Source organism: Sinocyclocheilus grahami, unplaced genomic scaffold (assembly GCF_001515645.1).
Source record: "Sinocyclocheilus grahami isolate Dianchi unplaced genomic scaffold, SAMN03320097.WGS_v1.1 scaffold272.1, whole genome shotgun sequence".
NCBI lineage: Eukaryota > Metazoa > Chordata > Actinopteri > Cypriniformes > Cyprinidae > Sinocyclocheilus > Sinocyclocheilus grahami.
Genome location: NW_015505451.1, coordinates 705501 through 728796, shown reverse-complemented (window position 1 = coordinate 728796; position 23296 = coordinate 705501). Strand labels below are relative to the sequence as shown.

General features: G+C 36.2%; 2 protein-coding genes across 9 annotated transcripts; one reads left to right on the top strand and one right to left on the bottom strand.

The window, feature by feature from the left end:
• The first annotated feature begins 37 nt into the window (after nt 1–37).
• kgd4 (alpha-ketoglutarate dehydrogenase subunit 4) lies at nt 38–2754 on the top strand. 4 transcript variants are annotated; one of them, XM_016291497.1, is made up of 5 exons: nt 38–151; nt 796–861; nt 1673–1736; nt 1974–2182; nt 2331–2754. In XM_016291497.1, exons 2-5 carry the CDS (start codon nt 811–813, stop codon nt 2346–2348), a joined length of 342 nt encoding a protein of 113 aa, XP_016146983.1. In that variant the 5' UTR covers nt 38–151; nt 796–810; the 3' UTR covers nt 2349–2754. The 4 variants fall into 4 exon arrangements, with proteins under 4 accessions (XP_016146983.1, XP_016146984.1, XP_016146986.1 ...); XM_016291498.1 differs by having other exon boundaries at nt 793–861; XM_016291500.1 differs by having other exon boundaries at nt 67–119.
• Nucleotides 2755–5501: 2747 nt separating this feature from the next.
• Nucleotides 5502–11662, bottom strand: mier3b (mesoderm induction early response 1, family member 3 b). Of its 5 annotated transcripts, none has more exons than XM_016291528.1 (13): nt 11520–11662; nt 10778–10802; nt 10270–10415; nt 10013–10147; nt 9804–9927; nt 9386–9459; nt 8305–8374; nt 8049–8194; nt 7850–7931; nt 7669–7763; nt 7451–7578; nt 7212–7363; nt 5502–5985 (listed from the first exon to the last, which is right to left on the bottom strand). In XM_016291528.1, exons 1-13 carry the CDS (start codon nt 11526–11528, stop codon nt 5540–5542), a joined length of 1632 nt encoding a protein of 543 aa, XP_016147014.1. In that variant the 5' UTR covers nt 11529–11662; the 3' UTR covers nt 5502–5539. The 5 variants fall into 5 exon arrangements, with proteins under 5 accessions (XP_016147014.1, XP_016147013.1, XP_016147015.1 ...); XM_016291527.1 differs by having other exon boundaries at nt 8049–8198; nt 8306–8374; XM_016291529.1 differs by having other exon boundaries at nt 7669–7760; nt 8049–8198; nt 8306–8374.
• Nucleotides 11663–23296: the final 11634 nt, after the last annotated feature.

Sequence of the window (23296 nt, the reverse complement as noted above, 5' to 3'; positions counted from 1 at the left end):
TCCACGAAACCCCGCCCACCTGCATTAATCTAAGCATGAGCAGAATAAAGGGCTGGCCGTCACAGGCCACGATCAGCCCAGTGTTTAGTGTGTTTCGGAGGTCAAGATGGGAAACTAAGGTTATAATACAATACGAGATAGCGTCTTGTTGGTAAGACTGTATGTTTATTGTGCTTATTAAGAAGCGTGGCTCTATAGATTTGAAATGTAGCGTTATTTTAAAGGCAGAACCACTTGTGATGAATGTTAGCAGGATGAGCTATTGTATAATAAATTAATTTTACGCTTTGCTGCAGTAATCTATTATTGATATGTGATATTAAAGCTCATTAATTAGAAAAATTCGCATGTACGTGTGCATGAATTGACAGCCTGTTTCAAGTTCATTCCATATGATTCAGTAATGTGACCGCTTCTCTGCTCTAGACTCGCACTTTATCAGTAAAGGAAACGATTGTAGTTATTTCTAACTAAATAATGCAACATTTAAGCATTAATTGTCCTTTATGATAGTCCTTACATGCCCTCGTCTGGTTGCCAAGTCTAAAAGCAGAAGCGATCAAAACGTTAGGTCGAGTCTTTTCAGTGAATCAGTTGAGTCGGTTTGTAGAATCGGTCTGAAGAATTCAAGTCAATTGTTGAATCAGTTCTTTTCAACGAACTGTTCAAAAGAACCGATTCGCGGAAATGACTCTGACTTCCCATCGCTGCTTGTTTGCAGCGTTGAGTTCTAATACAACCGCGCCCTCTTCAGGTTGCTAATGCATTCACTTTGTGTGTCTGAACCGGAAGCAGTGATCGGATGTCGACATGGGAAGCAAAGTGAGTGGCAAGATGGCAGCCGCCAGTCGGGTCGTGCAGGTAAACAGTCGCTTCTGCTTGTACACTGTTGGGTGCGGGTGCGTTGTTGAAACGATGATCACTTATCTGCCAAGTATTTAGTAATTTTGATTTTGAGTGTTTTTACTTCACCAAATCGCATTGATTTCCCTGGTTTGACAAACCAAGTATCTTCTCTGTATATTTCTTTCCTGTAAACCACAATGCCATCTCAAGAGCACACTAAGCATTGAGTACAGTAAATGCAATAAAATGCAGTCTCTAAAAGGTTTTTGAAGCATACATACAGGGTTTAATTAAGATTTAAAGAGTTTTAATTCACCTTTCCAAAATTTAAAGCCTTAAAACATCTTAAATCAGAGCAGGAAGTCATAAAAATCCATAGTCGTGGCATTGAATGTTGCAGGTATTGTGAAAAATATAAAGCATTATGTCTTGGTTTCTGAAACAAACATCCAAATGTACTTCAATCAAGATGCATTACTTGAGATGCAAAATAAAGATATGAAGTCTGGTTTTCTCAGAATTTGAACATAATGAAATGGGTTTATGATTTAAAACAAGAACAAATGTCATTGGGGTGTGAAAACACTCTTTCCTTAAGTTGATTTTTTATTTTTATTTTTTTTCTGAGCTCACTAGCAGATATTTGTTTTATTTTGAACAAATTCGCTTAAAACCATACTTTGGGGGTTGGGGAAAGGGCTTAAAAATCTTAGGTCTTAAAGGTTCAGAAGTCCACCTTAAATGTACCACCTTAAAACCTTGTAGACAAGTCACTTGTGCACAACTGTTTTGTTTTACTGTTCTCATGAGATTTATTCATTTGCAGGTTGTGCGACCTCATGCACCTTTAATTAAATTTCCAGATCGGCAGGGCATCCTTAAGCCAAATGGTCAGTAACAAGCCTATATGTTGCTGTCATTGAATTTAGCTTATCCATTATTTTGGGAAATACAGTATTTTTATTTGTTTAATACATTAGACGTTTTGGTCTCAAACGCAAAATAATAGAAAGTGCAGTAAAATTAAGACGACAAACATTAAAAAAAAAAAAATCATGGTAGCAAACATTAAAGCTGGCTCACCACTACTTTGTTGGTAACACATTTTCCATGTGCTGTATTTCCAGTACAAGAGGCACTGAAGGTGCTTGCAGCCAGTCTCCCACAGATCTCCCCATCCGCACCTCCACCTACAGCATCAATACCACCTCCACCCAGACCACCGGGACCCATCAGCCGACTGCCTGGCACCCCTGACAGCATTGATGTAGTTCGAGGTCTCCCTCACAAATACCGCAGAAGAACCCTTGCTTTAGATGAAATGGACTACATCCAGGTTAGTGTTCACTTTAATTTGAAATGACAGTAAAGAACATTTTGGATTTTTCTGAGGCTAAACAGACAAAATTATGAATGCTAACAAGATTAGTAAACAATAATGGACATGGACAAACCACTGATAATAGTTTTGTTCTTTCTTTCAGCGTGGTGGGCCAGAGTGACTGTTGTCTGGTCCAGTTCATTCAATCAGATTCTATGTCAAAATCAGTTGCCTGACATTTTTTTTCAGTATAAGAGGAGTTCATAATATGTTATGCAGCAAACCAAACTAATTAAATTAGTTTTATTGTACGTACATATTATTTGACAACTGTAAAGCCTGTGCATGGTTGTTTCATTATTTAGGTGCTCTGTATTTACATTAAAATGCAGAACTCTTTGCCTTCTTATTCTTCAGTCCATCCATAATGTGTGTACACTGGCTAGCACCTCTAATGACCATCATGAACAGAGTTTATGAATTTCCTCTTCCATTGCATTATATGTTCTGGATTCAGAGAAAAGCACTAATCCGAGTGCCAGCCTATTCTACAGGTCTAAACAAAATGGAGTATTGTGAAACTGAACAATTAAAATATTTACAAATTTGTGAAAGCTTGTTGCAATTTCTTTTTTTTCTTGTTTATTTAGCCAACAAAATTATTTTTTTATTTTTTTATTTTTTTTTTTAATACTGGAGTGGGATGTCATGTTTTCAGTCAAATTACCACACATTTGTTTCCAGGGTTTTTATTTCTGGAGCTTTTTACACCGAGTAATAAAGTACAACAAAAATACAAAAGAATGAAAAACCAAACAAGAAGCAATACAATTATATGTACATATTTTATAAACAATAGCGATATCTGAATAATTCTGTAATTAATTATGATTGTCTGTATATATGGATATACATTTATAACCCCCCCCCCTGTTGAATGTGAAAACCTATTTAATAATTCTTTTAAAATTCTAAATTAAATATATAAAGCGCGCGCACACACACACACCCAAATCCACTGAGGACAATTTACCAAACTTCTCTCAATAATTTTAAGCTGTAAAATGTTTACTTCTATAGGTCAAAACAACCTGTACATTCTGGTATTTTAGTTTGTTTTTAAATTGAAACAATCTGCAAATATTTGGGGATAAATGTGCTTCAGCAAAACTGAAATTCACTATCATTTATAAAAAGTACTAATACATAATAGTAGGAGCACAGACACTTAAAAGTATGAAAATAAAAACTTTTTATATGAGCACCAAGTACTACATTTGTTGTATGTTGAGCATGATAAAGTTCTCTGCTGGATGTACATACTGAAAACATTTCAGACAAAACAAAAAACTGACAGAGTAAAACACTTTGTAGGCATCTACAGATCCATTTCGATCATCGTCTGTATTCGCAGCTCCAAACATGCTACTAACAAGTACTTCTCGAATTAACAATGTAGATGCACAAGACTTTCAACTCGACTTATAATTGCAACTGCAGTGCATTTAATAGAAAATAGACTCTTCACATTACTAATAGCAGCCGTTAAGTATCAGGAGTAAGAATGACGGTGAACAAATGAAACTCCTCAGTCTACTGAGCAAAGAGATGAACAAATGGCTTTAAATGGGAGTGTTCATAAATTATTTCCATTTCCATTTTCCATCTCTCTCCAAAAAAAATCAGCATGCATCTTTTTGACGTCTCTTACTGCAGTAAACAAAACAAAGATGAAAACAAGCGATGAATATTGTAAGACTCACAGAAGTACAACAATCTATACATATCGACATATTATTGCCATAAACAAGACCATTTTTTCAGCATTCTGCATTGCCCTAATCAAAGTCAGGGCTTTTAGTATACAAATTAATTCTATGGTAAATTGTTTTAAAATGCAAATAGCAGGAAGGTCTCGAACTCGGAGGCGGTATCGGTTCTGATACAGTGCGGCAAGCTGACTGCTTTTTGGCAATTAATATTTATCAGCTTGAAATATGTCAAAAGGATCAACAAGAGTCCAATCTGCTTCATGCATACAATATACAACAACGGTAAAGAACTTAAGACAGTGAGCTTAACATAAAGAGAGGTAAAGAGTGATTAGCAATTAGCTCAATTAACATTCAGGTGTTCTCAGTACCCCTGGCAGCTACAAAATATACATAATGCATAACTGAAAAAAAAAAATAACACTGGTTTAATCGGTACTAAAGCGCCTGCAGTTTAGAGCACCAGCAGAAGTTGCTGATGATTTGTAAAAAATAAAATAAAAATAACCTGTGATAGTAATGTGTAGCATCTAAACAGCTTCATAAGCTCAAAGGGGGATCATAAACATCACTTCTCACAGTCTAATATTTATACACAACTAATGATAATACTGTCAAGTGCAGATGACTGCCCTCTAGAGTCAATCTGTCTAATATAATGATATTGAAGCTTACATTATTATTATTTGAGTGCCAAATCTTGGACAATAAGAAAACTTGGGGACTGGAAAATCTAAATTATTTTTACAGTGCGCAGTTGAGAAAGATTCAATCTGTGTTCATTTCAGTCATGCTACTTGAGAATTAAGCAAAACATAAAAAGGCATCAACCAAAAAAAAAGTTTTAAATGTTCGGATTACCACAATAAATTGAGTTTAAAGCTTACACTTAAAAACATCCTAACTCGAACACCAATCAATAACGAGATCCAAAACCTCATTTGGATAATAAAAAACATGGATATCTCAAGGCTTCCTTAAAAGAAAAAAAAAAAAAAAGAGGCCAAAATATCTCAGCAACTAGAAGTGCTCTTTGCTGCTTTGTTTTTTGTCTTTTGCTCCATAGAAATCACTATTTTCAATTACAAAAGCCAGTTTCCTGATATACAAAATGCTACATTTCCCAAGGCTTAGTCTATCTCGTGTGGTGTAAACACTGGAAAAAAAAGTACCAAGTTTTGAAACAAACACATACATGGAAAATCCTAAAACATCAACAACAAAAAAAATGCAGTTTCGGTGGCAGCGACAACTTTGTGAGACAGTAAAACTTAAAGATGCAGGTGTTGGGATGAGTACAGTAAGAGACCACGGCTCTCTGCTCCAGCATTTAGGTTTAACTGTATATCACCGAAGACAAAAAGGATATTAAATATCTGAAGGACCAGAAAAATAAATGGCTATTTAAACTCTTGAGAAATCAAGATTTCTTAGCTCTGTGCAATAAAGACATCACTGATGTCATATTACAAAAACAAACAAACAAACAAAAACCTGACCAAAAAGTATATTCATATATATATTGACATTTTTTTTTTATTTAAAAAAAGAACTAATAGTCAGTGAGCGGATGAATGTGTGTCTGGATGACAGAAGAGAGTCAGTCGGACTGAAGTGCAGTGTGTTGGTGGTGTCGTGAATGAGAGCCGAGAAACCTGTTAGTTTCGCTGCTCCCTATGCTGCTGAAGTCTGTGACCGACACTGCCATTGTGGCGCCTGTAATGCGATGTGCGCGTCTGCCCTCGAAGTCCAGGTTAGTAACAGACACGTCGTTGATGAAGGACTCCGAAAGGCCCATCTTGAGCCTCTTGGAGGGCCGTTCGCAGTCTTTGGTGCTGCACATGCTGATCTGGCCCAGGTCCGAGCGGTAGAAGCCAGAATCCAGCATGTTGAGGCAGCCGCTGTCTCCGTTTGTAGTATAGCTAAGCTGATCATCATGGTTCAGGGCTCCTCGGTGTAAACTCTCCAGAGGGGGGAAGTACGGGGAGTCTAAACAGCTTATGTCTCCTGGACCATTGCACACAGTTGCTACGCTGTTACTAATGGCTGCGAGAACAAAAAGGGGGAAAGAAAACAATTTTGGGATATGTTTGAGGAAAAACAGGGATGTATGAGAAAGAAAATCTTGCTGATATTCAATAAAAGTGTTTCCTACAGAAATATGTTTGGTAAATTAATGTTTACATTTTTATTGAAATGAAGATGAAATTGGGATAGTTCACCCAAAAATTAAAATTAGCCCATGAATTACTCACCCTCAAGGCATCCTAGGTGTATATGACTTTCTTCTTTCAGATGAATCCAATCGGGAGTTATATTAACAATTGTCTTTGATCTTCCAAGCTGTTTAATGGTAGTCAGCGGCTGTTGCAGTGCATCAGTTCAAAAGAAGTGAAATAAAGCCATCCATAATAAAAAGTGCCTCACACAGCTCCGGGTGATGAACAAAGGCCTCCTGTAGCAAATTGATGCGTTTTTGTAAGAAAAATATCCATATTCAAAACGTAATAATCACTTTAATCTAGCTTGCGCCAACAGTTGTACACGGAAGCAGTTCCGGGAGCATGATGTAAGATGTCGGCGTTGCACACGTGCCGGTGAGTCTCGTGAGAACCAACGTTTGTTAACAGGAGCAAAGGAAGCAAAGTTTCCTTACTTTAGCAAAGGAAAACCAGTCTCCTCTTGGCTTATATGGAAACCCTCCGACATTCTTCTTTACAAATTCGTGATTGTTTTGTTTTGATCTCTCCCCTGCGCTTCCACGCTCGTCACTTCTGAGCGGCACATGCGCAACGCCGCCCTCATACATCATCTGCCTGGAACTGCTTCAGTGTACAACAGTGAGCGCAAGCTAGATTAAATTGATTATTAAGTCTTAAATATGGTTATTTTTCTTACAAAAGCGCATCGATTCGCTACAGGATCCGTTTCTGTCAAGGGAGGGTTGTTTCCCCCCCCCCCCCCCAGAGCCGTGTGAGGCACTTTTTATTATGGATGGATGCGCTTAATTTCACTTCTTTTAGACTGATGCACTGCAACACGTGCTGACTGCCATTAAACAGCTTGGAAGATCAAAGACCATTTGTAATATAACTCCGACTGGATTCATCTGAAAGAAGAAAGTCATATACACCTAGGATGCCTTGAGGGTGAGTAATTCATGGGCTAATTTTCATTTTTGGGTGAACTAACCCTTTAAATGAAGAGATGCAGCTCTGGTTCATAAGAATAATTTCTTGATGAATCTAGACTACCGTGGCAGCTGAGTTCACCTGTGAGGTCACTGGCAGTGATGGAGTTGAGCAGTCCGAGCTGTTGCTCTGCCGATGCCTCCATCCGTCCCCCAGGTCCTGCCGAACACACCGATGACGAGCTGTCCACCGCCAGACCCTCCGCCTCGTCCACCAGCCTGTCCATCAGGTCTCTGCAGAGGAAGCCAACACAGCTGAGCCCAACAATTAAAATTTACACACAGGCACAAGGAACAATAATTACACATCCCAGTACTTACGTCACACCCGGGTAACAACTGTACTTCTTTTTGCCAAATCGGTTTTGTTGAGCAAAGTAATCAAAACGTTCAGACTTTTTCCACATATAATAAAAAGCCACACATTCTGCTACAGTCCGGGTCTGAACCTGAAAAGAAATAAAATAGAAAAAAAGCAATGAGAATACAGACATTCACAAGACAAATAAGATAAAGGTGAAGTGTGTAACGTTACTTGCCTTGTGTTTCTGAATAAGATGGAAGTTTTTCTCGTAAATCTGCAGCGCATGTTCAAAGTTTCTACATTCATCCTCTGACCACGGTGGGGATTCTTCTATCGAAACAAGATAAAGAGAAGTGAACATTTATGCCATTACAGGTACAAAAGATTTCAAGCTGGTCATGTACTGAACAGCCTACCTTTCAAAGTCTTCACATTACTGCGGTATCGTGTCAGCGCCTCACGGGTGTCATAATTACATTTCAAAAGCTCAAACAAGGCCTAGAAAGGAGGTCATAGAAAAAAAATGCAATTAAAACCATAGCAGCATCTCTCACATGGGCAAAAGATTTTCACATTAATTATATTAATTAATGAGAGTATTTAGAGAGCACAGACCTGTTCGTTATCTCGTATGTTTTCAGATGTGGAATTTTCTGTACTGTCGTCTGTAGACTGTGACAGCACTTCTCTGAGGTAGTCTTTCACTTTACACTCTGACAGTGCGTCAGGACACCACAGCAGCTGATCCTCCTCCTCGTACACTTTAAACAACACATTAAAAATGGTCATTTACAGTTATTGCAATAATTTTAAAGTTAATTACAGATCATTTCAGTTGAAAGTCACACTAAGCAATTTAAATACAACTTACCTTCATCATCATTATATTGGCTAAGCCCCACTGGAACTTCTGCTTGATACTGAGATCCAACCATTATTTCCTGTGTTTTAGAGGAAAAACAAATAATTCACTTTAATATTAATTTATTTAATTAAATAATTATATTGTTTTTCAAAAAATAATTTTAGTTAATACTTTTATTTAGCAAGGATGCATTAAATTGATCAAAACTGACAGAAAAAAAAATTCATAATAAACAAAATATTTCTATTTCAAATAAATGCCGTTAATTAAATGTAATACTGTTTTCGATGCAACTGTATTCAAAAGAGATGAAGAAAGCTTTTGAGCATCAAATCAGCATATTAGTTTAATATCTGAAGGATCATGTGACACTGAAGACTGCTGAAAAATCATAAAAACATTTTTAATCTAATTAATTACATGATGTGGCAATTAATTAATTGCACATCAATTTTGGCTGAGAAATTACTCCCAAAAGATCATTTAAAGTCATTGTTGTGTAAAGCATCAAACAGACATTACAAAAAGTAGCTTCAGCAAGAAATATTTTGTTTGATAAAATGCATTAATACATATTCTCTTTTGGACCATGAGGGTGAGTAATTGATGACACAATAGTCCTTTTTGGGTGGGTGAACTATACCTTTAATAATTCATTTTATTAATATTACTATGGAAATATGAAATTATTTCTTTAATGAAATGATACTCTAAATAATAAACTAAAACTGCCAGTAGATGGTGGTAAATGTCTTAACGATTAAGTCAGAGTCATTTATTTATTAATTTGATTCGTTCAAAAGGCTGATTCATTCATTCAATTAAATGGTTCTTTATGAATGGTCCATTGAATCATTAGGCTTGTTCGACTTGAAGCGGACTGATCGTTGTGTGACATCAAAGTACCGCAAGAGCTGTAGAGAGCAGACACCGATCGATCCGTGCATGCGCCGCTTCAAATCCACGCCAAATGGTTCACCCAATTATTGCCAAAAACAAGACCCTTTATTTTCACCGTAATTAATCTAATTAACGCATTAACTTACCAGCCCTAATTGAAATAGTTATCTGTATGAATGAGACTAACCTTTCTAGAATCTTCACTGCTTACACAGTCCTCCTCCCCCTCAGATTCTTTATCACCATCATATGTTGCATTGGCTAGAAAAAGAAACAAACAAATTCAGTTCATTAAATACATTTGCAGATACCTTTAAAAAGGACAAAAACATTAAAGGGGTCATATTACAGTTACTTTAGATATCACGTTTTTCCCTGCAGTCTGCCTATAAAGTTAAAGTTTACTGTGCAAAAAAGTAAACGTAATTATGACCACTTACCACTTTCTATGTGGAAATATGTTCTCTATATTGAGTAAGTTTATAATAAATGTAAATTATTAAACTATAAACACCTCCAATAGTGACAGAGGAAACATGGACAGTTTAGTATTATATGAAGACACATAAACTGTACTAGTAAAAGAGTGTAATGAGTCTCCTCACATCTGAGTGTTCTAGGGAAGAAGTCGGTGGCCTCGTGGGAGGTAACAGAAGGGGTCAGGTCATCAGCAGAGGACTGGGTCTCCTCCTCATAATCTCCTGACAAGAGATCTTTCGCTATCTCCTCCTGCAACAGAACACCATTAGTGATTTCATCTTATAATTTTTGTTGACAATTTCCCCTGGCACTGAAACAAAATCATGTCAATTACCTTATCCAGGGTCATGTCAGGCAGATCATCAGCTAGTTCAACAGATGAACTGTCCATGCTAGATCCCGCCCCCGTACTGACTGATGCCTCATAACGATACATAGCCAACAACTCCTCGATCGGCATGTTCCCCTCCTATCCAAAAAAAAAATACAAATGTGTCAAAGCAGAAATATTGCCCTTATTATCCAGATATTGCAACATGAATCATACAGTTTTTAATGAGGAAATAGTGGATTGTTATGAATGCACGTTACCCTCTCCAGGTCTGACAATTCTGCAGAGAAATTCTTCTCTCCCTCCAAAAGCTCTTCCTCCTCCAAAGTTCTCTCATCGTCATACTCATGAATTAACATCTCAGCTGTTGGGTCAAAGTCGTGATCCTCTGAGGACAATGAGCCAACTGGGGGGAAAAAATTTATTGACTTATTATAGTACAACATTTAATGGAACATGACAGAAAATGAAAAAAAAAAAACGGCAAGCAACCAAAAATATTATAATTACCTAATCTCTTGGGTTAGTTAATTTTTTTAAAGTATTTTTCAAAACATTTTTGAGTAAATATTGTGTAAAATAAATGTTCGCTTCATGCTAATATTTTGCTAATTGTATTGTATATAATTAGATTTTTTGTATATCCTTACATGAATCAGTATTGGCTATTGAAAAAAAATACAGTTTGGTCAACTATTATTTGCAATACTACTAAGATGATGATGATAATAATAATAATACACTTATAAAATTAAAAATGAGGCCTACCAGGGCTTGAACTCCCAAAGGAAGCCTGTGCAGACAGATGTAAATTAAAAGAACAAAGAAAAAAAGGGGAAGAAATAGGTTATCACATTATGCAAAATACATTACAGTGCAATGATGAGCATTAGAAAACATATAAAACCGAATGAATATTCAAATAACACTAAAAGTAAAACCCATGGCAGTAAATGTACATCAATGTCAATGGAAGCCTGTGTCCCTTTTAAATATTGTCCTGATAAAAATAACGCTTAACTACTTATTAATGCATCAGAGCTACATTAATGCCACAAACCAAACAGCCATCATCTCTATACGAATGCTGTCATCCTCTCTAAACACTGCAAAAACCCACCGACTCGCACCATAAACAAACCTTTCCAGCAAGTTAACAGACAACATGCATTATGTTAAAACAGGATGAAGCCTAAAAAAATCAGATGCGTCATGAAAACGACATTTATGTCGAATAACGTATCAATTAAAGGCGAAGATTTCTTGTTTGTTTGTTTTTTTCCTGAGCTAACGGGGATGAGATTCAGAGGCCTTTCCGATCCAGATAGATCACTCTTCATTTAAACCGGTTTACTATCGTCGGTTTCACACAATTATTGCTATAAACCCCCGGCGTATATATATCAGGATCTATTTTTACGCATATATATCAACGAAAACCACCACTATCACAGTAAATCGTTAAAGAGATGGATTTAAAATCGAATACTTTTCCAGCTATCCAGCTTACCTCCGCCATATTGGTGTCTTTGGCCTCATAGGTTGGCTGTGCTGCAGTACCCGGATGTGCACAGGGAGCCAATGACAAACGCAGTACTTTTGGCACACTTTTCAAACAGGTTTACAGCAAACCGGGTTTTAGATTTAGGCTGTTCATTGACCTCACAGTAGTCTGTATGGGTTACACTTGATAATTAGCTTTGAGATTTACATATGTATATTTATATACAAGTTTGTCATACACATTCACTTTATTCAACCCCCCAGATTGCATTATAAATAATACCCTAGGTAAGGATAAAATTAATTAGGCGATAGCCTATAAGTTATGAAGAAAAATAACCATACTAATAAAGATGTAAACAACTTAAACAGAAGTCATGATGCTTGCAATGTAGCATTACAATATGTTTCTATGCAATAGTCACACTAAAGGTGCCATAGAATGGAAAACTGTATTTACCTTGGCATAGCTGAATAATAACAGTTCTGTACATGGAAACGACATACCGTGAGCCTCAAACACCATTGTTTCCTCCTTCTTGTGTAAATCTCGTGCATGCAAAAGACCACTGAAAAATAGGCGAATCAGAACATAACACCGACTAATAGTTACGCCCCCAATATTTACATATACCCGCCCATGCTCTACGCTAGCCGGACCTGCACAGCCGAATCATCAGAAGTTCTGCAGGTATTGTGAAGAAACAAACGAGGATAATAGCGAAAATGGCAGATCATGGAAGTAAACGTTATGTTCCAGTCTGTGCAGCAGATGTGATGTGCAGGGATGGGTTGGTGCCTGTATTCAGAAAGCCACGGAAAACAAATAACGCGCGTTCTAATAAAATAACGCGAGCCACTAAAGGGACATGGTTAGCTGCTTGCTAGCGGTAGCCTGTTACATTGAGCACATAGTGAAAGTAAAAAGCGATCGTGCATTTTATATACAGTATAATTACCCAACGATATAACTGCGAGAGACAGTATTGAAATATATATATTTCCCTGTTTCCTTCCTGCTGTGTGAGCTACTGAAATGAGCCGCACTGTGAAACAGCCAATCAGAGCAGAGCTCAACATTGAGCCGCACTGTGAAACAGCCAATCAGAGCAGAGCTCAACATTATTATTCATGACCCTTCCAAATAAGGTAAAAACAGACCATTTCATTCTAGGGACAAATCCTAGGGTTGTAAATGGACATGTAACCGTTTCTGGAGATGTATTGCCCTTACCTAAGCCACATACCTTCTATGTAGATATCAGAGAACAATTTAAAATATTGCATCAATGCATTCTATGGCACCTTTAATCTATACACCCAGCTAACAAATATGTTCTGAGAACGTTTTGCGAATGTTCCCATTAAATTACGAAAACGTTTCTGAATATTCTCTGAACGCTCAAAATGTCCAGGTTTTTAAATGTTTTTAAAAAAACTTTTTTTTTTTCTTGGTTATGTAAACGTTTTCATAACCTTTTTTTTTCGTTTTGGAAACATTATGGAAACGTTACTTTTGAATGTTCTTTCAAGGTCCTGAAACTACGTTAGTAACATTTTAAAAACATTAGACTGATGTCCGACTGAAACGTTTCAGTAAAAAAAAAATGTTCAATAACTTTTTTGTGTTAACGTTTTGTGAATATTTTGAGCACAACTTTGAATGAATTAACATCATTGGAAGGATGTTTTGTTTTGCTGGCTAGAGCTCTATATAATAAAGATGTTTCAAAGAAGCTTTGCAGTAATAAACAGTGTTGCAAAATACATAAATTATTAAACAAATTAAATTTCAGATGTAGCCTAAAGCTCTACAGAGGACAATAGTTTCATTTTAGTTCAATAACTGTTTCAATGTTGCAGTTCATCAGTTATATAACAAACATACAATTATTCGGCTCCAGTCAGTTCAGTATTATTCAGTTCAGATCGATTACAGTGCAAAGTTCATTGATTATTAAACAAGTGCATAGCATCTATAAGCAGAAGGCAACCGTATCGTACATATCATATATTTGTATCTATGTATATATGCCTACTGACAATTAATATTAATAGATCTCTGATGACATCCATCTAACACGAATGAACATTTCACAGTATATGATGCCAGTCCTCCACATTGAATTATGCTCATGAATATGCTGTCCAGCAATGCCCTAGCAACCACCAGAAATATCCTAGCAACCTAGCAATGCCTACAACCCTTTAAAACTTCAAATTTATTTTCCAGCATTCAACCACATAAGACTGTTTTTGAACTTGCAGCCAAAGCTTTGTCAAGTTTAATAAATCTTTTTTTTTTCATTAAAACTGAGACCATTCCGTAACTGAAGTGAAAATAATTTTTTTATTTTAGCTAGTTGCCAATGCATAAACAACACTACTGTACAGCAGTGAGCCTATATAATTCTCTAAGTCTCACAGTTGCATTATTCCACAGGGTGGCAGTAGTAGCCAACACTGGACATCTAGTACCAAGGCACTTATTTCAAGTTTTCATGTTATATTTGATATATTCTACCAGAAGAGAAGCAGTTAATGTATTTGTTTGACAGTTCACTCTTTTCCAGTTTCTTCAGCCACCTAAACGGTAGCAAACTGTTGACAAGTAAAAATTTTGATAAACGTTTGTCATCTGTTTAAAAAAGGCACAGCTTCTGTTTCTTATACCATTGTAGTACTTTTTTTAAATCACTGCCATTTCTGCCAGGCTGTCTGTGATTACTCTGACCTCAGTTCACAGGAACTGACTTGATATGTTTTTCTGTTCTGCAATGACGTCAGTCCCAGACTGTAGTAGTACAAGGTCATGCATATTTAATACAGATTTACTGTTTGGTTGAGCATGACATTGACTACTAAAATCACATTCCTATAATAGTGTGAATGAAAGCATTATTGCAGGTAAAGTAGTTTAGACCTGCTTTAAATTGATCCATCTTGACCGATTTCTGTTTCAACCCAGTCGTAATTATACTATATCGTTTTTAGCATTATTTTTTTTATTCAAATTTAAATGCAATAAGCTTTCAAATGTTTTCATTTTTACAGTACATTTCGGAATATTATTTAAAACATTCACTGGAGCATTTTATATAGATTATCCTTATATACAGATTATACAGGTTAACCTTGGAACTTAAAATGACCAAATCATCTGTACCAAAGTTTTTATGCTTGCCAAGTGTCCCATGTATCTACATAAAACAACTGACAAGGATAGGAAAATTATACCCAGACCCCTTGCAGGGTATCTTAGCTTGAAATATAACAATGTGATTTTGCTTCAGACATGCTAAATATAGACCATGCCCTCCCTTATCCGTGAGAAACAGGAGGTTTTTATTTTAGCAACATGTTCCTCTCACCGGGTTTAGACACTAATTGCTAGTTTTTGTGCACATTTCCTCTCAGTATTTGTTTATATTGTGCACTGGCACATACGCACCACTGCAGAAAATATAAAAGATCTTTACCCTGTTGAAAAGACCAGCATCAATTTCATGCCAGTCTAGGCTACTTTATTTGGGTTAGTGGTGTTTTGGTCTAGCTGGTGGACCAACATGGCCACGTTGTCTTCCTTTGGTCAACCAATTTGGTTATCTGTCTTTGACATTCTGCAGCCATTACTGAAGTTTACAGTAAGGATTCTTTGATGAACAGAAGAAATCTTTCAATTTAATGTGCATTGATGACTTAAAAATATATAAGCATTCTGAGCTGGGTGTTCGTTACATTTCACACCATTGTGCTAGACTCTGTTCCTTGCGGAAGCTAGGAAGTCCTGCTGCAATGTTTCACACTGACCTGAGCTTGGACCCAGCTGTCTCAGGACACCTTGTCCTGCTTTTGATGACCCCCGGAGCAAGGAAATGCAGAAAGACCCCCGCCTCAGCTGTTATCATCACACATGTCAAAGTGTCACATCTGTTCTGTCAGGCTCTCCGGTAAGGCCACACCAGTCCCTCTATCTTTTAATGTTTTATAGAAAAAAATTCAATGTTTGTCACAAAAGTTCTATTATATATATATATATATATATATATATCTGGGTCCTCCTTGGTAGAAATCGCGGTACGGGGGCACATAGACCGGACCGAAAGGGCACTTTAGCGCCAGCAATTAAAGGGGCAGGGGTTCGAGACCCCCTCATCCCCCCTGTGCACACCACTGGCATGAATCATATCTCAATCAGATTTTTTTGCATATGTTCTATTACTATTCTAAGCAATTAATCAAACTTAGATTTTCAGATGGCAATAGATAAAACGGAATACATCACATAGACTGCAAGATCTACATGTTGGCTACCAGATCTTTATATAGGCTACCAAAACATAAATACTTTTTTACTTTGCCCAACAAGAGTTAGCATCTACATCATCCAGAAATCATGGTGGCAATGTAATCTAGTTCAATATGTTTTCAGTCATGCATATCCATTCCTGTGGTATAATAATAGAGGCAGGTGAAAGGAAGTGAGGTTTCAATTGCACAATTTTACTGCACTTTCTAGTGACAAGATGACGCAATGATGATTTGTAGTCCTAACACTCAGCGGTCTGAGCTTAAAATAGTGTCTGCCTCACAGCAAGAAAACATCAACAGATTGTCATTTTGACAGTTTCCCATCCATTATCTTCCCAAAGCTGTCTAAATTCATTGTGTTGATAAATGCGACAGTGGCCCAGATAGAGCTTTTGTGTGACCATTTTGCCCCTAGATAACGCTTACATAGTCCCATGCAACCCCAAAAATATCTCCATAACAATGAAAAATACATTCCAGGTACAAAAGAATATTTAGATAGATAGATAGATAGGTTTTGAGCCTCTTTTTTGCTTTACATTTGCTATTTTGCATTGACGTCCTCTGTTTGGACTCCTTTGGACTTGTCACATGGGGAACTTCCTCCAGGTTTCCGTTCCTCTGTTTCCAGGACCACTGAGAAAGGATGCCACACATATCCTCTGCAGATGCTTCCAGCTTCTTTTATTCCCTAAGCCCAATTGAGAGTTTAGTGTATGCATTTGTATGCAACTCCCACTTCCTGTTATCAATGCACAAACAAGACCTACAACACAAAGGCAGCCTTATGCATTTTCCAGAATCCAATTAGGAAAATTTAGATATTCAATTGTAAAAGACTATTAACTGAATCCCTTCTCCATTTAGCATTACCTACATGTTCTTTTTAAAAGGCATGTGGTAATTCATGTAATTCAGTGATGTAGAGCTATTAAGTCTTGATGTCAATTTGTAGCCCACCAAGTAGGATAATTCACCATGGCTTCCCCAGGATTGCTAATGCGTTTTAGAATAGCATTTGGGTTTACTTATAAAATAAGATGTGCGGTTAATTTAGCATGATGAAAATGTTGTTTTCTTAGAAATTCTTCAAATTTTTAAATGTTTCTGAATTATGCTCACCAACACAACATTTATTTGGTCAAGATACAGATATATGGTGAAATATTATTTTAAAGTATTACAATTTTATAATATTTAATGCAACTATTTTCTATTTTAATATATTTTAAAATGTAATTTATATTAGTGATGGCAAATCTGAATTTTCAGCAGTCTTCAGTGTAACATAGTCCTTCAGAAATCATTCTAATTTGCTGATTCAGTGCTCAAAAATATGTCTTATTATTATCAATATTCTAAACAGCTGTGCTGTTATTATGTCTTTGTGGAAACTATGATCCATTTTTCCCCACATTAACCATTCTTTGATTAACAGGAAGTTCAAATGAATAGCAATTATTCATAATAAAAATCTCTTAAAAACATTATAAACATCAATTTTGATCAATTCAATGCATCCTTGCTGAATAAAAAAATCTACATCAGCTTTAAGTATGACTGTAATTTATGTTAAAATTGATTTTAACCAATTTAACTCATTTTAAAAAAAACAATTAAAACATTTAGGAGGAAACCAATGGCTTGAAACTGTTAAAGGGGTCATATTATGCTTTTTTAAAGATCATTATTTTGTGTATTTGGTGTAACAGAACATGTTGACATGCTTTAATGTTCAAAAAACACATTATTTTTCAAATACTGTACATTATTGTAGGTCCTCTATGCCCCGCCTCTCTCAAACGCTTCGTTTTCTACAAAGTTTTCTACATTTGGGCGGCATTATGCTAATATTTCCACATAGTGAGGTAGATATGTGGGGGCGTGTTAGAACGAGCCATTTTAGGGGGGCGTGGTCTTAACTTTGATAAAGAATATCTCTTTGGTTTTGAGACTTTAATCTTTGCAACTTCAGGGATCTTATCTATGCAAAATCAGCTTGTAACACTCCAAAGAGAAAGGAAAACTTGAAATCGCATCATATGACCCCTTTAACTGAGTAGGGGTGAGCCTCCTAAATTCTCCTATATATTCCCTGTGAATTTATAATGTAGCAAAAGTAGTTGAGACTACATGAAGAAGTTGAGGAAGAGTGAAAGACAGTTGAGGGTTACCGGGTTTCTCGTCTGATTCACGGGAACATCAGAGAGAATGTGGGCGGGTGAATCTCCCTGCTGTATCCATAGAGATCGGATCCCTCATAAAGCCCAAGTTTACGATGCTGGCCTGCGGTCTCCTGTGTCCACACTGCTTCTCTCAGCCAGGCCTTTATGAATCACACCACTGCGAGCTATAGCTGGGAAATTCAGATCTTGATGAACTGTGAGTATATGTGCACTGCCAGTGTAGATGTAGGAATGCCTATTTGTATGTGTTGTGCCAGTTTAAGTAATCTTAATACTGTGAGAGTAAGAAATGTATCCCCCAGCTATCTCAATTAAGGCAAGGTTAATTCAAGGTAAGCCTGATTAAAGAAATAGTTCACTCCAAACTTCTTTTGATATTTTGAAGAATATGTCACTGGACAAAATTAGGTAGCTACAGATAGACAGGACAATATAATGATAGATAGAACAATAGTGATGGATGGATGGATGGATCGATACATAGATGGAACGGCAGACAGAACAACAAATAGATCACTACAAAAAATATTTTCTTAGTATTTTTGTCTTGTTTTCTAGTATAAATATCTAAACATTCTTGAATCAAGATGCATTACTTGACAAGTAAAGTGACTTAAGATATTACAGTAAGTCTTGTTTAAAAAAAGTATCAACATTTTGTTAGTTTTTGCTTAAAACAAGTAAAAATATCTGCCAATAGGGTAAGAAAAATCATTTTAATTTAAAGGCTACAAGATTATTTTTCTTACCCCATTGGCTTGTTTTAAGCAAAAACTAAAAAAAAATTGATATTTTTTTTTCAGAAAACAAGACATGATATCTTAAGTCATTTTACTTGTAAAATAAATGCATCTTGATTCAGTAATTTTTAGAAAACAAGACCAAAATACTTAGAAAATCATTTTTTGCAGTGATGGATGGATAGACAGAGAAAAAAATCAACACAAATAGAATGATAGAATAAAGGATGGATGGATGGATGAACAAATCGATACATAGAAGGAACGGCAGACAGAATAATAGAAACATTGAAATATAGATAGATAGATAGATAGATAGACAGACAGACAGACAGACAGACAGACAGACAGACAGACAGACAGATTCATTTTTGGAAGAATTATAACTTGCTTCTTAAGTTCAAAAACATTTCTAAAGATCAGCCATCTGTGTTCCTGGTGTGACCTCACTTATGTGGGAATGTCCTGAGAAAGCACCATGCAGGAACGTGTGACTGAAATGAAACTGTGCGCACACTGGTTAGTCATCATCACTTTCCAAGCGCAAACGGGGAAGCCGTTAATGCGCTGATGTCATCTCATCATGCGAGCTTGTTGTCTTGCATATATTTACTGGCTTGTGTTGAAATGAGAAGAAAACATGTCTAGCTGAGATGTTTATGACGAACGTTTAATAACCGCTGAAGTTTTCCAATTAATTGACTGAAGATCACAGGAAAGAGCACACAAAGTTTCTCTTTCCTTTGATCAGCAGTTCTGCAGTTAAGCTGATGCCCAAAATGGGAAATGATATGCCACAATCTATGGCATCAAAGGTATGTTCTTCCAGGCACAGCCGTGAATTACAATAACTCTTCTGACAAGCCAGTACATGGAATGTAACTTAACTTGATTAAGAGTAGTTTGCAATCCATCAGATGAGTTTACTGTAACCTCAAACAATGCAGTGATACAGCTGATTTATAAGTACCAGCTATGCGGACAGAAACTAGCATGTGTATTTTTCATTCTTCAGATCCTTGCGATTCCATTCATTTTCTGTTTGACAGAGGTATCTGGTAAACTCTTTCTGTTCTGTCCGCTTCCGTTTCAGCTGAAATACCAAAAATTTAAGTTTGATGTGTTGTGCAGCAGGAATGTAAAGTAGATCTTGTTAAATCCCATTAGTGTATTTTATAATGCTATAAGTATATTGAGTGCAGAACATTGTATTTTGTAGACTTCTACATTACTGTGCATGTCTGATTTTTATATTACCCATTAAAACCCAAATTCCTGCAGCTTTCTTTCGGCTGTTGTGCAAAGTAAGGCAAACTAGGACGTCACCTTTGTCTCAAGCATTCAATGCGTTTCAATGTGAGGTCGAACAATAGGTGAGGTCACTCTTTCGAGGCAATGTTCTGTGTGCTGGGAAAAGAAGGGCAGGCCGTGGTGAGACCTCCTGACCATCCAGCATGACCAGCTGCTTCAGCAAACAATGATGTGAAATGGAAAAGGAGAAAACAGGATCCAGAGTTTGGGAACTCCCTTTGCCTGCAATTACAACACGGTTATCTGGGTTAGAGACCTTCGGTGGGAAAAAAACAATGACACCAGATCACAGCAGGTCATATATAGTGTTTATCACAGGTTTATCATGGGTTTATGCCAGGTCAGTACACACAGCTTTTAAATATTTAAAAATTATTTATGCATATATATATATATATATATATATATACTGTACACACTGCTCTGCTCACAAGTTTACATACCCCTTGCATAAGACAAGTCCACAAAACAGCGTAACTTAATTTACAAAAATCAACCAGTTCAAATGTGTAAATGGAATCTTAATTCTGTGTGTTGTTACCTGGATGATCAATGACTGTTTCTTGTTTTTCAAGTCTATTGTTTGTTCTGAGCAGTTAAACTGCTCCTACTCTTCAGAAAATTCCTCCAGGCCCTGCACATTCTTTGATTTTCTAGCATTTTCTGCATATTAGTACGCTTTCCAAAAATAAAAAACTATTAGAAAAGTTAAAAAAACATTCACTGATGGAGGCAACACAGTGCACTAAATGGAAGGGGTGTAAACTTTTGAACAGGATGATGATGATATGTAAATGTTTCTTGTTTTTTTCCATTTAGTACTGCCCTTCAGAAGCTATATAAAATATATAGTTGTGCTCATAAGTTTACATACAGAATGTGCAAAATGTTAATAATTGAAACAAAATAAGATCATGAAAATTGCATGTTATTTTTTTTTTATTTAGTACTGTCCTGAATAAGCTATTTCACATTACTGATGTTTACATATACTCCACTGAATTTATAAAAAGACCCCATTCAAAAGTTTACAGACCCATCTCAATATTATGTGTCATTTCCTGGATGATCCACGACTGTTTTTATATTTTGTGATAGTTGTTCATGAGTCCATTGTTTGTCCTGAGCAGTTCAACTGCCTGCTGTTTTTCAGAAAAATCCTCCAGCTCCTGCACATTCTTTGGGTTTCCAGCATCTTCTGCATATTTGAACCCTTTCCAACATTGACTATATGATTTTGAGATCCATCTTTTAAGGGACTCGTACATAACTATTACAAAAGGTGAAAACATTTACTGATGCTCAAGAAGACAACTTGGGGGTGTAAACTTTTTAAATTGGATGATCAGGGTAAATTGTACTTATTTTGTCTTCTGGGAAGCATGTAAGTATTTATGTAGCTTCTGAAGTCCAGTACTAAATGAAAAAATATGATCGTTAAACAAAATGTGACCATGGAGCACAAAACCAGTCATAAGTAGCACAGGTATATTTGTAGCAATAGCCAAAAATACATTGTATGGGTCATAATTATCCATTTTTCTTTTATGCCAAAAATCATTAGGATATTAAGTAAAGATCATGTTTCATGAAGATATTTTGTACATTTCCTACTGTAAATATATTAAAACTTAATTTTTGCATTGCTAAGAACTTAATTTGGACAACTTTAAAGGAGAAATTTCCTCAATATTTAGATTTTTTTTTTTTGCACCTCAGATTCCAGATTTTCAAATAGTTGTATCTCGGCCAAATATTGTCATATCCTAACAAATAATACATAAATGGAAAGCCTATTTATTCAGCTTCCAGATGACACAAATGAGAAGAATTTATACATGACCATCCTGTTCAAAAGTTTCAAAAAAAATTCTGTCTACACATGACCATCCTGTTCAAAAATCCCCCGGGTCTTAATGTATTGTGTTGCCTTCTTGAGCATCAGTAAATATTTTCACTTTTTGTAATAGTTATGCATGAGTCCCTCAATTTCCCTCAGTGTGAAAAGATGGATCTCAAAATCATACAGTCACTGTTGGAAAGGGATCAAATATGCAGAAGATGCTGGAAAACCAAAGAATGTGCAGGAGCTGGAGGATTTTTCTGAAGAACAGCAGGCAGTTGAACTGCTCAGGACCAACGAGGGACTCATGAACAACTATCACAAAATATAAAAACAGTCGTGGATCATCCAGGAAATGACACATAGTATTAAAGGGGTCATATGATGCGATTTCAAGATTTCCTTTCTCTTTGGAGTGTTACAAGCTGTTCGTGAATAGATAAGATCTCTAAAGTTGCAAAGACATATTCTTTATAAAAGTTAAGACTGGTCCACGCCCTCCTAAAACGCCTCGTTTAAACACGCCCCACATGTTTACGTCACTGTGTGGGAAGATTTGCATAACGCCGCCCAAATGTTCATGCAAAGAAAGAGGGCGTAACTTTATTGTTGCTGCCACCACCGCCGCCTTGTTGTGATGCTGTGTGTTGTGTTGTGAAAGCGAAATGTATTCGGCCAATCACAACACACTGGATAGCTGGCCAATCAGAGCACACCTCGCTTTTCAGACCAATGAGCTTTGTAAAAAATTGACGCGTTTCAGAAAGGCAGGGCATAGAGGAGAAACAATAATGTACAGTATGTGGAAAATAATGTGTTTTTGAACCTTAAACCGCATAAACACATTTCATTACACCAAATACACAAAATAATGTTCTTTTTAGCAACATCATATGACCCCTTTAAGATTAACTTTTGAATGGGGTCATTTTTATAAATTCAGTTATTATTGTCTTGTGGAGTATATGTAAACATCTGTAATGTGAAATAGCTTATTCAGGACAGTGCTAAATAAAAAATAACATGCAATTTTCATGATCCTTCTTATTTTGTTTCAGTTATTAACATTTTGCACATTCTGCAAGGGGTATGGAAACTTATGAGCACAACTGTATACACAATTACCAGAAGACAAAATAAATAAAATTTACCCCAATCTTTCAACTGAAAAGTTTACATCATGCACTTTGTAAAGAATATTAATAAAGAATATTTTTTAGACTTATGGTCTGAGATACAAAGATTTGTAGATCAGAAAATTGAGATTTCAACAAGATATAAAAACTATAAAACTCTCAAGTTTCCACTACATTAATCTTCAAGTTAAGAGTGCTAAATGATGCATGACGATGTGTAGTTCACACGACTTCCTCATTGGCACCTCCTTCTCAAA